The sequence below is a fragment of the Rhinoraja longicauda genome, chromosome 24 (genome assembly GCF_053455715.1).
Source record: "Rhinoraja longicauda isolate Sanriku21f chromosome 24, sRhiLon1.1, whole genome shotgun sequence".
Taxonomy (NCBI): Eukaryota; Metazoa; Chordata; class Chondrichthyes; order Rajiformes; family Arhynchobatidae; genus Rhinoraja; species Rhinoraja longicauda.
In genome coordinates, this window is record NC_135976.1 from 16,542,981 (window position 1) to 16,557,746 (window position 14,766).

The following is a 14,766-nucleotide window of genomic DNA, read 5'->3' on the forward strand; positions in this document are numbered from 1 at the left end:
ACGTACAAACTCCATACAAACAGCACTCGTAGTCAGGATTGAACCCAGATCTCTGGAGCCGTAAGGTTGTGCAACTGTGCCGCCATACAATTTGACCTCCTAATTTCCATCCAAATAATTTATGTATAGATGTTGCAAACAGCAAAGGTCAGCACCAATCCTTGTGGTACACCAATGGTTATAAACTTCCAATCAAAGAAACTCTTCCCCACGACCCTCTGTTTTCCTGGTACCAAGTCAATTTTGGATTAAGTTTGTCAACACACCTCGGGTCCCATGTGGTTTAATCTTCTGATTAATCTGTTGCGTTGGACCTTGTCACAATCCTTGCTTGTATATCATGTCTGCCAACTCACCATCAAAAAACTCGGTTGGACATGCGAGGATTTCCCCTGCACAAACGATGCTGACTCTTCCCAATCAATCCCTGCCTTTCCAACAGAACATAATTTCTTTCCCTTAGAATTTTCTCCAGTAACTTCCCTACTACTGCTGTAAGATTCTTTGGCCAGTAGTTTCATAGTTCATCCATACTACCCCTTTTGGAATAAGGAGACAACATAGCAACAAGGGAGAAAAATCTGCAGATATACCTTAAACTTAAACAATTAGCTCAGTTTTACTATTATAAACAAAACAATTAAAAACAAAACAGTCAGCCGGAGCATCCAATGTGGATCATCTTACAAAAAGCATTATCCATCGAGTGCTTTTGAGAATTCACAATTTCCTTGAAGACACTGAAAGATTTGAACTTTGAGATGAAAAAAAACCCAAGCTTTTCATTAATCTGCCAGTTATTCATCGTTGACATCAATCTAACTCATGGGAGTGCGATCTGCATATTTCAATTATCCCTGTAACCACTGTGACCTCGGGCAGCTCCTGTGAGCATTCCTGACATTCTTAACAGTGCAGTACCGCAACTGCAGAGAAATTGTTTATCGGAGAATCACCAAACTTTACTGAAGTTTGTTCTTTGTCAGAAAAAAATAGAAAGAAAGAAAGACGAAACTATTTTAAATATTTTAATAGAAAGAGTTATTTACTTGTGTTTTGCATTTCAACTATTGCTTAATCAGAACAAAGCTATACGTTTCAGATCAAATGGAAGCTCTGAATTACACTTTCATATGGAGTATGGCCACTGGCATGTGTCCATTTGGACCAAGAATGGGAGAGTATTTGACATGCACATACAGTACCATAGTTTGCAGCATTTATTTAACTATTTGAAAGAGTTGCTTTATAAGAGTTAGCGCCAAGTGTCATTGGTTTGATTTCATTCAGCTATTGAATGGGATAGATTTGCCATCATGATGTTTTAAGACCAGGTAAATGTTCATGAGAATAAGATTAGTTTAGTGAAACAATCTCTTTATATGTGGTATCTCTTTCCTTACTGGCAAATTATTCATTGCTAGTGCTTGTGGAGGAACAGGGCACAATGAGAAATTTGCACTCATTGGTCCTGAATACAAATTGAGTAGAAATCCAGTTCATTCACTAACTCAGCATTGAGCAATAGAATTGACAACTTAAGAGTGACAAGATTTAAAAAAATGTCATTATCAAGCAGGTAGTTCAAGATCAAGCGTGTTTATTTATCGTAAGCACAGGATATGAATGGGAACAATGAGATTCTTACTTGCTGTAGCTTTAAAGGCTTATTAAATGCAACACCATCAAAAATAAACATACAATAAATTATTTGTTACTCCATATAAACTAGACTAATATAGTGCAAAAAACTAAGTTTGTAGAGCAGTCATAGTGTAATGACCACAGTGATTTGGTGCTGAGGTAGGTTGGCGTTTAGGTTAGAGTTGTGCAGATTGGTTCAAGAATTATGGCGATGGGAAGAAGCTTGAACGTGAATGCTGAATCTCCTCAAACATTTGAGGAAGTAGACAGTAGAAAATCTTTCTATTTTGATGGCATCATTGTGTTGAACCCATGACAGATCTTCAGAAATGTGCACACCCAGGAACTTGAAGTTGTTGACTCTCTCCACCACCATCCCACCAATAAAGAAAGGCACGTGGCCCCTTGATTTTCCTTTCCTGAAGTCAACTATCGGCTCCTTGGTCTTGCTAATGTTAAGAGCAAGATTGCTGTGCTGGCACCTCCCAACCAAATTATTGATCTCCCATGTTGGACATAAGCTAATCACAAATCAGGAACTCTATCACATTTAAAATATCAATTACTCTGGGAATATATTGCACAGCAGTAAATGAAGCTGTTTATCCTTGGGAGCATTCTGGATTAAATTGTTCAATTATTATCAGTTTCAGCTTAATGCTGAAACTAGTACTGGTATTAGGTTGTCTAACTGTAACTATACTAAAAGTACTGGTATTAGGTTGTCTAACTGTACTAATTTTCAACATTGGTAGCCTGGATAGGATTTAATTTAAAATTATGTTTTCCTATTGCACGGAACTTGTTCTGATGAAGAGATCTGCACCCAAAATGTTAACTGTTACTCTTTCTACAGATAGTGTCTGACCTCCTGAGTGTTTCCAGCATTTTTTGCTTCCAGTACCTGTAGCTTTTATTTGATACCACTTGTCGCAGTATTCCTTTTCTACAGCATGCTTTCTATTTGCTTTTCCCTTAAAGAAAATCTAAGTTTGTCCAAATAATTCAAATGTTGTGGTGAGGTTGTGTTCCATGTCACTTAAGTGGATGGTATTGTAGACAGTGAAGATGGTTGTCAAAAATTGCAGCAGGATCTTCATCGGTTGGGCAGGTGGCCTGAGGAATGGTTAACGGAGTTTAATATAGAGAAGTGAGAGGCATTACATTTTGGGAAGTCAAACCAGGGCAGGACATACACAGTGAATGGTAAGGCTCTGGAGTGTATTGTCGAGCAGAGGGATCTAGGAGTGCAGGTAGATGGTGTGGTCAGGAAGTATTTCGGCACATTGGCCTTCATCAGTCAGAGTATTGAGTATAGAAGTTGGGGGATCATGTTACAGTTGTACAAGACATTGGTGAGGTCACATTTAGAGTATTGTGTTCAGTTTTGGTCACCCTGTTATAGGAAAGATGTTAAGCTGGAAAAGGTGCAGAAAAGATTCCGATGTTGTTGCCAGGACTCAAGGGCCTGAGCTATAGGATGAGGTTGAGCAGGCTAGGACATTATTCTTTGGAGCGCAGGAGGATGAGGAGTGATCTTAGAGAGGCGTACAAGATCATGAGAGGAATAGACAGGGTAAACTCACAGTCATTTACCTAGAGTAGGTCAAACTAGAGCAAATAGGTTTGTGAGGGGCAACAGTCTTTACACAAATAGTGGTAAGTGTATGGAACGAGCTGCCGGAGGAGATAGTTGAGGCAGGAACTAGCACGTTTAAGAAACATTTAGACAGTTACATGGATAGGACAGATTTAGAGGGACATGGGTCAAACGCAGGCAGGTGGAACTAGTGTAGATGGGGCATGTTGGTCGGCATCGGCAAGTTGAGCCGAAGGGCCTCTTTCAGTGCTGCATAAAGACCCTGTCTAGCATCAAACCAGTCTTCCAATTGCAGGCTGGATTGCCTGGGCAGATCTTGCACCCCTCCAACATCAAGAGAGGATCTAAAGCAAAATATTGGAGAGATATTAACCAACTTCCACTCTGAAAGTACTACTCCTGTGGCTGAAGATGATGCAAATACACTATCCTACACCCACTAGGGACAATTTTTACCTTTACCCAGCCAATTAACCTACATACCTGTATGTCTATGGAGGCAATTTCACAGAAATATTTGTAGCATGCTGTACAGATATTTCTGATGGTAACTTTTGGATGAAGAAGAGTTGAAAGTTCTCCCTTATTTAAAAATATCAATGATTTCTCTTAGCATTGGACCTCCTGGAGAAAATTTTGGTGTTGGATGCTGACAAACGGTTATCAGCGACTGAAGCTCTGAGTCATCCTTACTTTGAACCATTCAGAGACTCAGAGGATGAGACCAAACCTGAGCCATTTGATGATTCTTTGGACCAGTTGAAATTGACAGTTGATATGTGGAAAAGTAAGTGATTGTTGAATAGTTGGTAATGAAGCTGCATCACTTCATTTCACGTTAGAAAGTATTTTATTTTCTAAAACAAATGCTGAAATATTACTAGATTTCCAGATTAACAAAAACGAAGGACTATTTGTGGATCTGTTCATATGCTTATTAATTTATGGGATACTAACAACCTTAAAAAATATCAAGGAATTATTCACATGATACACAGAATTGCTTTAAGCTTGTTACTAATTTTAAAATTTAGTAACTTTAATGAAGACTTTGCAAATATATAAATAAATCAAAAGGCTTGGACATAACATGTTAAATATCTGTATGTAAACCAGAAAGACATTTAATTTATTACTGTTATTTTCAGGACATGCATTTCAGGAGGTGATGAGATTTGTTCCGTTATCAAGTCTAAACAGGATTCCTAAGGAAACATCATTGTAGCTCTCTGACCACCACTGACCCATGCAGTCCAACTCGTATGTGTTGAATTGAAAATCCTAAATAGTACATGCATGTTTATAAATTACAGAATTTCATCCATTTTATCTTTTGAACATTTAAATCACATGTATATGTTAATAGTAACTTCAGTTGAACATTCTGTACAATCACTGACATTCAGAGTAATTGATAGGAAAACTAGATGTGAATATAATTATTTCTATAATGTCGCCAAGATGTCCAATAAACAATGTTCAATGTATGTTCAATGGAATATGCTTTTGTTTCCTTTGAACTTAGGCTAATTTTCTGTGATGACTATGGATAAGTTGCTCACAAATTTACATCTCCACCATCAACCACAATAAACTGTCATTTCCTCCAATATTCTAGGTTGGGTCAAATGTGGGAATAACTGTTCTTGGCATATTCTGCACTTCCCTACCTTTCTCTTTGCTTTAACTGTTGCACTTAAGTCTGAACTGATTGTATCTATGTATGGTATGTTTGATCTGTTTAGATAACACACAAAACAAAGCTTTTCACCCTACCTCAGTACATGTGACAATAATAAACCTAAAACTTAATCCCGGTTTAGATTAGCCACAATGTGTAAGAAGGAACTGCAGATGCTGGTTTAAACCAAAGATAGACACAAAAAGCTGGAGTAACTCAGCAGGACCGGCAGCGTCTCTGGAGGGAAGGAATGGGTGATGTTTCGGGTCTCGACCCAAAACGTCACCCATTCCTTCTCTCCAGAGATGCTGCCTGTCCCGCTGAGTTAATCCAGCTTTTTGTGTCTATCTTAGATTAGCCACAATTGGGTCAATTTATTCCAAGCAAACCCCTCTGCTTTTGAAGCAGATATCGTGTCAGATGCATACCTTCAGGTCCCATTTAAATTTCAGCAGTGTCCTACATATCATATCATATCATATATATACAGCCGGAAACAGGCCTTTTCGGCCCTCCAAGTCCGTGCCGCCCAGCGATCCCCATACATTAACACTATCCTACACCCACTAGGGACAAATTTTTTTTTTAAAACATTTACCCAGCCAATTAACCTACATACCTGTACGTCTTTGGAGTGTGGGAGGAAACCGAAGATCTCGGAGAAAACCCACGCAGGTCACGGGGAGAACGTACAAACTCCTTACAGTGCAGCACCCGTAGTCAGGATCGAACCTGAGTCTCCGGCGCTGCATTCGCTGTAAAGCAGCAACTCTACCGCTGCGCTACCGTGCCGCATGATTCAGAGATGGTCATAAATAAATCAAAAATGCTGAAAACAACTTGGCAATATACAATTTAATTTGTAGGCGTTTTTAAGTAGAATTTATTAATTGTCGATCTTCTGAGAAATTTGAGGTTATCACAAAATGCTGGAGTAAATCAGCAGGTCAGGCAGCATCTCAGGAGAGAAAGAATGGATGACATTTCGGGTCGAGACCCTTCTTCAGACTGATGTCAGGGGGGCGGGACAAAGAAAGGATATAGGTGGAGACAGGAAGACAGAGGGAGAATTGGGAAGGGGAAGAAAGGGACAGAGGAACTATCTAAAGTTGGAGAATTCAATGTTCATACCGCTGGGATGGAAGCTGCCCAAGCGAAATATGAGGTGCTTTCGCTTGGGCAGTTTGCAGCCCAGCTGTATAAACATTGACTTCTCCAACTTTAGATAGTTCCTCTGTCCCTCTCTTCCCCTACCCCTTCCCAGTTCTCCCTCTGTCTTCCTGCTTCCACCTATATTCTTTCTTTGTCCCGCACCCCTGACATCAGTCTGAAGAAGGGTCTCGACCCGAAACGTCACCCATTCCTTCTCTCCTGAGATGCTGCCTGACCTGCTGAGTTACTCCAGCGTTTTGTGATACCTTTGATTTGTACCAGCATCTGCAGTTATTTTCCTTCAGAGAAATTTGGGTGGCTTCCTAAATCAATCAGAAAGTTTATAAGTAAAAGCAGCAAGCAGTTAGGAAGACGAGCTCTACATTGCCCTTTATTGCAAGAGTGAAGAAGAGCCCATCCTACACATCATTGTCTAATTCTCCCCACAGATGTTGGCTTGCCTCCTGAGTTGCTCCAACTGAGTTGATATTAGTTTTGAATAAACTCAATGAGTGTTTCCACAGTCCTACGAGGTAGATTTCCAAAGATTCACCACCATATGAGGTAAGAAATTGTTCCTTTTCTCAGTTATAATTAGATTGCACCTTATTCTCAATATGTCCCCCTGTACTAGAGTCTTCAGTAAAAGGATACATCCTCTCTTCATCGTCCACTAAATCAATAGGTCTTGCCTCATACTTCTGAACTCCATAGAAAAGGTTAATTTATTATTGTCAGATATATAAAGAGATAGGGAAAAAAATTGGTTTGCATGCTATTGTGTCAAAGAAAATACTGTACATGAGTATAATCAAGTCGAATGGATGAATACTTTATTGTCACATGTGACAAGTCACAGTGAAGGGCACTTACGAGGTTACAAAGTACCCCCGTGCCAGGTTCCCCTTTGTCCCCCCACGCCGGATCCTCCATTGTCCATTGTTCTTCCCCCTCCCACACTAGGTTCCCATTGTTCTTCCCCCTCCCTCACAGTGGCACCCCCACACAGGGTCCTCCATTGTTCTTCTCCCTCCCTCACAGTGGTCCCCCTACACCAGGTCCCCATTGTTCTCCCCCCTCTCTCACAGCAGTCCCCCCCCCCATGGCGGGAACTCCTTTGTACCTTCCCCCGGCAGTGGCGTCCTCACTTCTACATCGTCAAATGTGGACATTGGCCAACTTCCACATGGCCAAAGGTACAACATTTAGTACAACGATAACATTGAAGTTCGACAAAGTTCGATATCCCACTCTACTTGCTCTCACCTTGTACGGTAAACCCACCACTTCTGGATTCAGTCCTGTGAATCTTTACTGCACGCAAGGAGACAAGAAAGTGAAGTGGTTTTACCAAGGCTCTATGGAATTGTTATAAATTTTCCTGTCTGCTGTAATCCTATACTCTCGCTAAGAATACCATTTGTTTTCCTAATCACCTGCTGGTTTTCAGTTACTTGTGTACAAGCACACCTACCTCCCAACATGTAGTTAAGGCAAACAGCATTTCACCCTTTATTGTGAATGAGTTAGAGTTTAAAAATAGGAGGGGTTTGTTACATTATGTAGGGTATTAGTGATGCCATACTAAAAATATGCTGCAGATTTGGGCTCCTTACTAAAAAAGTACAAAAATTCAACTGGGATTAGAGTTGTCCTATCAAGAGACTAGTCAAGTCAGTCAAGTCAAGTCAATTTTATTTGTATAGCACATTTAAAAACAACCCACGATGACCAAAGTGCTGTACATCAGTGCAGGTACTAAAAAAGAACATACAATGGCACACAAACATAACACATACATAAACAGTTCACAGTGCCCCCTCAGAGGGCCTCAAACGCTAGGAAGTAGAAATAGGTTTTGAGCCTGGACTTAAAGGAGTCGATGGAGGGGGCAGTTCTGATGGGGAGAGGGATGCTGTTCCACAGTCGAGGTGCTGCAACCGCAAAAGCGCAATCACCCCTGCGCTTAAGCCTAGACCGTGGGATAGTCAGTAGCCCCAAGTCGGCTGACCGGAGGGACCTGGAGATAGAGTTGTGGGTTAGAAGATTTTTGATATGGGGGGGGAGGCAAGCTCATTTTGGGCTTTGTATGCGAATAGGGGGAGCTTGAAGTTGATTCTGTACTGTGCTGGGAGTCAGTGGAGAGAGGCCAGAATCGGGGTGATGTGGTCCCTTTTACAGGTACCCGTCAGGAGTCTCGCTGCGGCCTTTTGGACCAATTGCAGGCGAGACAGGGATGATTGGCTGATCCCAGTGTTTAGGGAGTTGCAGTAGTCTAGGTGGGAGGAAATGAATGCGTGGATGATTTTTTCAAGGTCGTCAAATTGGAGGAATGGTTTGATTTTAGTTATGGTATGAAGCTGGATTTTACCACAGCGTTGACTTGCTTGTCAAACATTAATGCAGAGTCAGATATCACGCGAAGGTTTTTGACATGCGGTTTGACTAGGAAGGATGGGCTTCCAAGGCTGCCTGTTATCGTTTTGATGGAGTCGGGGGGGGGGGGGGGGGGGGGGGTGGGAGCTAATAGGATGACCTCAGACTTGCTCTCGTTTAGTTGAAGGAAGTTCTGTGCCATCCAACATTTTATGTCCTCAAGGCAGTGCATGAGGCTGATTAAATTTGACCGGTTATTGGGTTTTAGGGGGAAATAAAGCTGTGTGTCATCCGCATAGCAGTGGAAAGAAATGCCGTGCCTTTGAATGATTTGGCCGAGGGGGAGCATGTACAGAGAGAAGAGAATGGGGCCTAGGATGGAGCCTTGTGGAACACAGCAGGAGAGGCTAGCTGGGGAAGAGGCAGTGCCATCAACGCCAACCCCGTACCGGAGATGGTCCATTAGGATGGTGTGGTCCACTGTACCGAACGCTGCGCTGAGGTCGAGAAGGAGCAAGATTGCAGTCGCTGGTGTCGATGGCGAGAAGCAGCTCGTTGTGTACCTTCAACAAGGCAGACTCTGTGCTGTGGTGGGCCCTGAAACTTGACTGGAAACTTTCCAGGATGGTATTTTGGTGTAGGTAAGGCAGTAGTTGATTTAGAATTACCTTGTCAAGGACTTTTGACAGGAATAGCAGTTTGGACAGTTTGCGACTGTGTTACTTGGAGTTTGGAACAATGAGGTGTGATCTTATTCAAACATGTTGACAGAGTAGATTAAAAAAAAGGACACAAAGTACTGGAGTACCTCAGCAGGTAAGGCAGCATCTCTGGATGGATAGAAGACGATTCGGGTTGAGAACCTTCTTTGATAGATGTTGAGAGATTCTCATCGACAATCATGAACACAGGGTCAGAGTTGCAAAATAAAGGGCCAGTGATGCATAAGGATGTCTTCACTCAGCGAGCAGTGAATCTCGGGAATCCTCTGCCCCAAAGAAAGGTGGCCAGATCATTAGAAATATTTAAGGTGGAGATAGATAAATATTTGAAAGATCAAGAAATCATGCATTATGAGGAACTGGTGCACAAGAGGCAAGGCCAGCATAGATATCAATCTGGCGGCCTACTCAAGTATTGCTATTTTCTTGTGATTTTGTGTATTGTTTGCACATCACTGTCCAATCTCACATCTTTTAATAAATAATTAGCTTTTTTGTTGTTCATCAAAGTGGAGGATTCCCTCAGTTTTCTGCATTATACCCCATGTGCCAGGTTCCGGTCCATTTATTTAGCCTAAATGCCTCATGTCCATGTGAAAACATCCCTGTCCTATTCGCATCAATTACCTTCTTGATAAACTCAATCAAGTTTGTAAGACACGGACTAAGCCATGTCCTAATTATTCCTTTCCTAATTATCCCATTAATTTCCAAATCTATCTTGGTATTTTTGTTTTTGTTACTGTTGACATTAAATCCGGAAAACATCACAGCTGATTAACTAATTGTATTTCTTAATTATCTATTTGAGCAAAATGCAAGAGTTTGTGGAAATATGTAAACTGAAGCTTGTAATGTTTGTAAGTGCCCGAGGCAAAGGGAATCTCATGAAAGGATTACAACTCAAATTGTAAACAAGCAAAATGAGAAACTTAAAAAAATGTAATCCCTCTGTTTACAATATGAAACTTAAACTATACTGACAAGACTGTACAGTGGGTCTTTTACTTCAGCAGTTAATTAAATCTACACCATAATAATTATTAATCTGACTTAATGTGGATTGTAGGATGGAATTTGGTAGAACTAATTTTCCTTACGCTAATAACATTTCAAGCTGTGCGGTGCCAATGTGTTGACATGCCAGCCAGCTGAGCACACTTTCAGTGAAGTGGGGTCAAAATAACATTCTTAATAATTGTTTAGCACCAACCATTCGATGTGATAGTTTGAAAATCCAATTGACTCTGAAGTTTTCTGCAACTGGGTATATAGACACATCGAATTTGGATTTTTACACCTTTTAAATTGACATTTTATAATCGGCTTAATAGCCAAAGGACCGAATTTTCACTTAAAAACGCAATTAGGCGGTGTGTGTCCCGTTTTATCAGTTTACAGATCTGGATCAGTGCCGGGTAATTTGATATTATGCAATACGAATTATGCAAAGCGAAATGTGTTAACGGAACACAATAAGCGCTATTTCTTTCCGTTTTATTTTCAGTGAGACTGGCAAAAGAACAGGTGACATCACGTTTTAAAGTTTCACACCTTTTCCATGACATATTTTGAATATTTATTTTCATCGAATAATAGCAATGAGTGAATACATTTAAACAAACGAAATCCTTGAGCGGAAAAGCACGTGACATAAACATTTGAAGGCCAAAGACAAAATCTGGATTCGAGTTGTGAATGTTTTGATTGAGATACGAGTCTGAAGAAGCTGGAACCTGGAGCAAAAGATAAACTACAAGAAGAACTCAGAGGGTCAAGCACCATCTGTGGAGGCAAAAAGGGAGTATTGATGTTTCGGGTCCAGACCCTGCCTGACCCGCAGAGCTCTTCCAGCAGTTTTTTTGTGTTGTGATGCTTTCTTGCAAGTTACTAAGTTGCATCCTTGTGGAAGGATCCGGAGATGCGTAGCAATTTACTCCTCTAAATACAATTTATTTAGAACCTATCTCATTGGATTGAACTTTTGAATTCGCAATTATCGCTGCCAGCGGCGTTGCGTTAATATTGAGTGCAATCAGTACCTCTGGTTTGAGTGGAGATGTAGTTGCTGGAATCTCGAGGGAAACACAAAGTGCTGGTTGAACTCAGCGGGCCAGGTATCATCAGTGGAAGGAATCGAGACAGCGTTTCAGGTCCAGACTTTTCTGCAGATTACGAAGTCCGGAGTTTGAAGAAGGGTCCCGACCCAAAACGTCCCCTACCCATATATAACTTTTTGTTTTGTTTTATGATCCACTGAGTTCTTCCAGCACTTTGTGTGTTCCTTAGATTTGATAGGACAGTCAGCCCAAGCTGAAAGCAGAGGAGCTGTTGCAGTGTTCCAAACGTCTTTTTAAAGTTCTTAACGGCCGTGCATTGATGTGACTAAAACACAGTGTTGGAAGAATTCAGCGAGTCGGGCAGCATATGTGGAGGGAATGGACAGACCGGTCTCTACTTTGCATTGAGTGTTCAGGCCGGCGGACAATTAAAACCACTCCTTTACAGGAGTAATATTATTGTAGCCCGCCCAGCTCGTCTCCTCCGCTCAAAGGAATCCCGAGGTTCGGTGCAAGGGAAGCGATTCTTGCCCAGGAAGAGCGGACTGGCGCCGTGGCTCAGGCAACGTTCGCCTTTCGCCACCCTCCCCAGCCACGCTTCGCCATTGCTCCCTCGCCGTTCACTCGCCCCCGTCCTCCGTTGTCCCTCGCCGTTTGTCACTGTTGTCCGCCGTTCGCTATCATTGTCCCATCTTGTCGCTGCCCTGCCCTACACTCGTCCCTGCCGTTCACCCCAAACCGTGCGGTTGCTGCCGCCCTCCCCACCGTCGGCCGTTGATCTCCCCGCCAGTCCCCCTCCACTGCCCCCCCTCCTCCTCGTTGCTGTCCCCTCCAATGCCCCCTCTCCTCGTTGTTCTCCCCTCGACTACCCCCTCTCCCCTCCACTGCCACTCTCCCCGTTGCTGTCCCCACCATTGCCCCCCCCCATCCTCGTTGCTGTCCCCACCACTGCCCCCCTCCTCGTTGCTCTCCTCCGCTGCCCCCTCCCAGTTGCTCTCCCCTCCACTACCTCCGCTGCCCCCTCCACTACCCCCTCTCCCCCTCCACTACCCCCTGTTCCCCTCTCCACTACCCCTCTCCCTTCCGCTGCCCCCTCTCCCCCCCCGCTGCCCCCTCTTCCCCCCTACTGCCCCCTCTCCCCTCCGCTGCCCCCTCTCCCCGGCCGGCGCACGGGGTTTCCCGTTCGCTCGGGTCATGCGCAGGGGCGTGTCGGGCCTGTGATTGAAAAGATCTTCCCCCTCCCCCACCCCTCCCCCCGCCAGCAGCGCCCAGCGCTCGCCTTCCCTACCGCTATCTGACGCACTCAAATCTCCATTAAAGTCCGTCTTTTGTTGACGCCGGGCTCCCGCCGAACACCCTCGGGCGCACCATGAAGCGCCCCGGCCGCAGTGGACGACATACGAGGCGGTGAACGACGGCGGGGAGCAGGCGCTGCCGCTGCCATTAATAATTATTGCGGCCCGCAGGAGGATTTCTTTGCTCCCCTCCCCCTCCCCTTCAGCACAAAGGTAAATGGCGTTTGTTGTGCGCGGTTGTTTGCCTGTGGTTTGGGAAGGGGAGCTGCGAGGCTTTGTGACGGGCTCGGGTCGGCCGTTAGAGGTCTGTAATTAATATGCGTTGGGGGTCGCTTGTTGTGGAAAGAGCCGCCATCTTGTTCCACTGTACATTCTCTCCATGCAACCCAACTTGCTGGCCGTTGGTCCCGCCTCCGCCTCACGCTCATTGGTTGCCAGGGGAGGACGCTCGCCCCTGATTCGGGCATTTCAGGCCGCCCACTGGGTCCGCTCCGCCGCCCATTGGTCGGCGCGGCTGCTCGTAAACCGTCCCCCGGCTCCCATTGGTCCGCAGCGCTGACCATCTCGCGTCCGTCCGCCAGCAAGGTTGGTGGCGCGCTGGGGGAGGGGAGGGGAGGTTGTTGGCTGAAGAGGATAAATTCCTCCTCAGATTAGGCCGGGGTGCCTCCTGTAAGTATTCCAATGGCGAATTATGGATCGTGCTGTGTGTGCGGGGGGGGGCAGTCAATATGGATTTCGTGCCGATATTTGGACGGCTGCTTGCACCGGCAGCGGTTAAATTCAAATGCGCCCGGGAAAATGGTTTGCTGCAGTGACGTCAGCCACCTTTTGACCCCCCGGTGGCCTCTACGTCATGGATCGGCTGAGCTTGCCTTGGTGTGGATGCAAATGGGAAGCAGATGAAGCCAATACCATGGTGCTAAAGCACTGAGCAAGTCAAATAGTAAACAAAAGGCTGAGCAGGGAGCTGGAGCCACCTCAGAAATCTCCTACATAATTGCACACATTGGTGTGCGTGTTTGTTAGTCTGGTTTATTGTCACGTGTAACGAGGTACAGTGAAAGGCTTTTTGTTGCATGCTATCCAGACAGCGGTAAGACTATACATGTGTAGGAAGGAACTGCCGATGCTCGTTTACACTGAAGATAGACCCAAAAGGTTGCAGTAACTCAGCAGGACAGACAGCATCTCTGGAGAGAAGGAATGGGCGACGTTTCGTGTCGAGACTATACATGATCACAATCGAACCATCCAGAGTGTACAGATACATGGTGGTGTTATTTTTAGAGATACAGTATGGAAACCTGCCCTTTTGACCCATTCACACTAGTTCCATGTTATCCCATTCTCTCATCTGCTCCCTGCTCAGTAGGGGCGATTTACAGAGGCCAAATAACCTACAAACTTGCACGTCTCTGAGATTGATTGAAAGATAAACATGGAAACGCCCTTTGGCCCATCGAGTCCATGTCAACCATTGATCACCCTTTCACTCTAGTTCTATGTTATGTTACTTTCTTATCCACTGCACACTCAGGGAAATTTAAATAGGGCAATTAACCTACAAACCTGCACATCTTTGAGATTGATTGATTGAAATGCACAACATGGAAACATTGAATAGATTTCACAAAGACGCAAGTTTAACCCAAGTTCTTAATATTTTTGCCAGACAGCGAAAAAGCCGGAACGGGGTATTGATTTTGGATGATCAGCCATGATCATATTGAATAGTGGTGCTGGCTCAAAGGGCCGAATGGCCTACTCCTGCACCAATTTTCTGTGTTTCTATGACCTTAATCCACTCCGACTATTGATCACCTGTTCACAGTAGTTCGATGTTATAATAATAATAATAATGCATTACATTTATATAGCGCTTTACAGAGATTTAGAGAACATAGGGAAATGAATAAATAGATAAATAAGTAAATAAGTAAACGAACAGAGAAAGGAGACAGAAGGTGAGGTGACCTTCAGTGGTTGAAGGCAGTACTGAACAGGTGAGACTTCAGCGATGTTTTGAATGTGGTGAGTGTGGAGGAGTCTCTAACGGTTTGGGGTAGTGAGTTCCATAGGGTGGGAGCAGCGATGGAGAAAGCCCTGTCCCCCCAGGATCTGAGTTTGGTCCGGATGTGGGGGGATAGGAGATTGGCAGCAGCAGAGCGGAGGGTGCAGGTGGGAGTGTGCCTGTGGAGGAGGTCGTTCAGGTAGGATGGGGCCAGGTTATGGAGTG

At 44.1% G+C, this 14,766-nt stretch overlaps 2 protein-coding genes across 3 annotated transcripts in view; both read left to right on the plus strand.

Moving 5' to 3' along the window:
• The window catches only part of mapk14b (mitogen-activated protein kinase 14b), a 94,834-nt gene extending 90,133 nt beyond the window's left edge, over positions 1–4,701 (plus strand). For both annotated transcript variants that reach the window (XM_078420716.1, XM_078420715.1), the window contains exons 11-12: positions 3,858–4,031; positions 4,393–4,701. In XM_078420716.1, coding sequence (XP_078276842.1) covers positions 3,858–4,031; positions 4,393–4,469 — 251 coding nt within the window. In that variant the 3' untranslated portion in view covers positions 4,470–4,701. The remainder of the gene's footprint in view (positions 1–3,857; positions 4,032–4,392) is intronic.
• A 7,793-nt stretch (positions 4,702–12,494) lies between these two features.
• Positions 12,495–14,766, plus strand: part of LOC144605449 (bromodomain and PHD finger-containing protein 3-like) — a 58,663-nt gene continuing 56,391 nt past the window's right edge. Inside the window, exon 1 of the mRNA XM_078420718.1 lies at positions 12,495–12,743. The gene's annotated coding sequence lies outside the window, so the exon portion shown is untranslated. The remainder of the gene's footprint in view (positions 12,744–14,766) is intronic.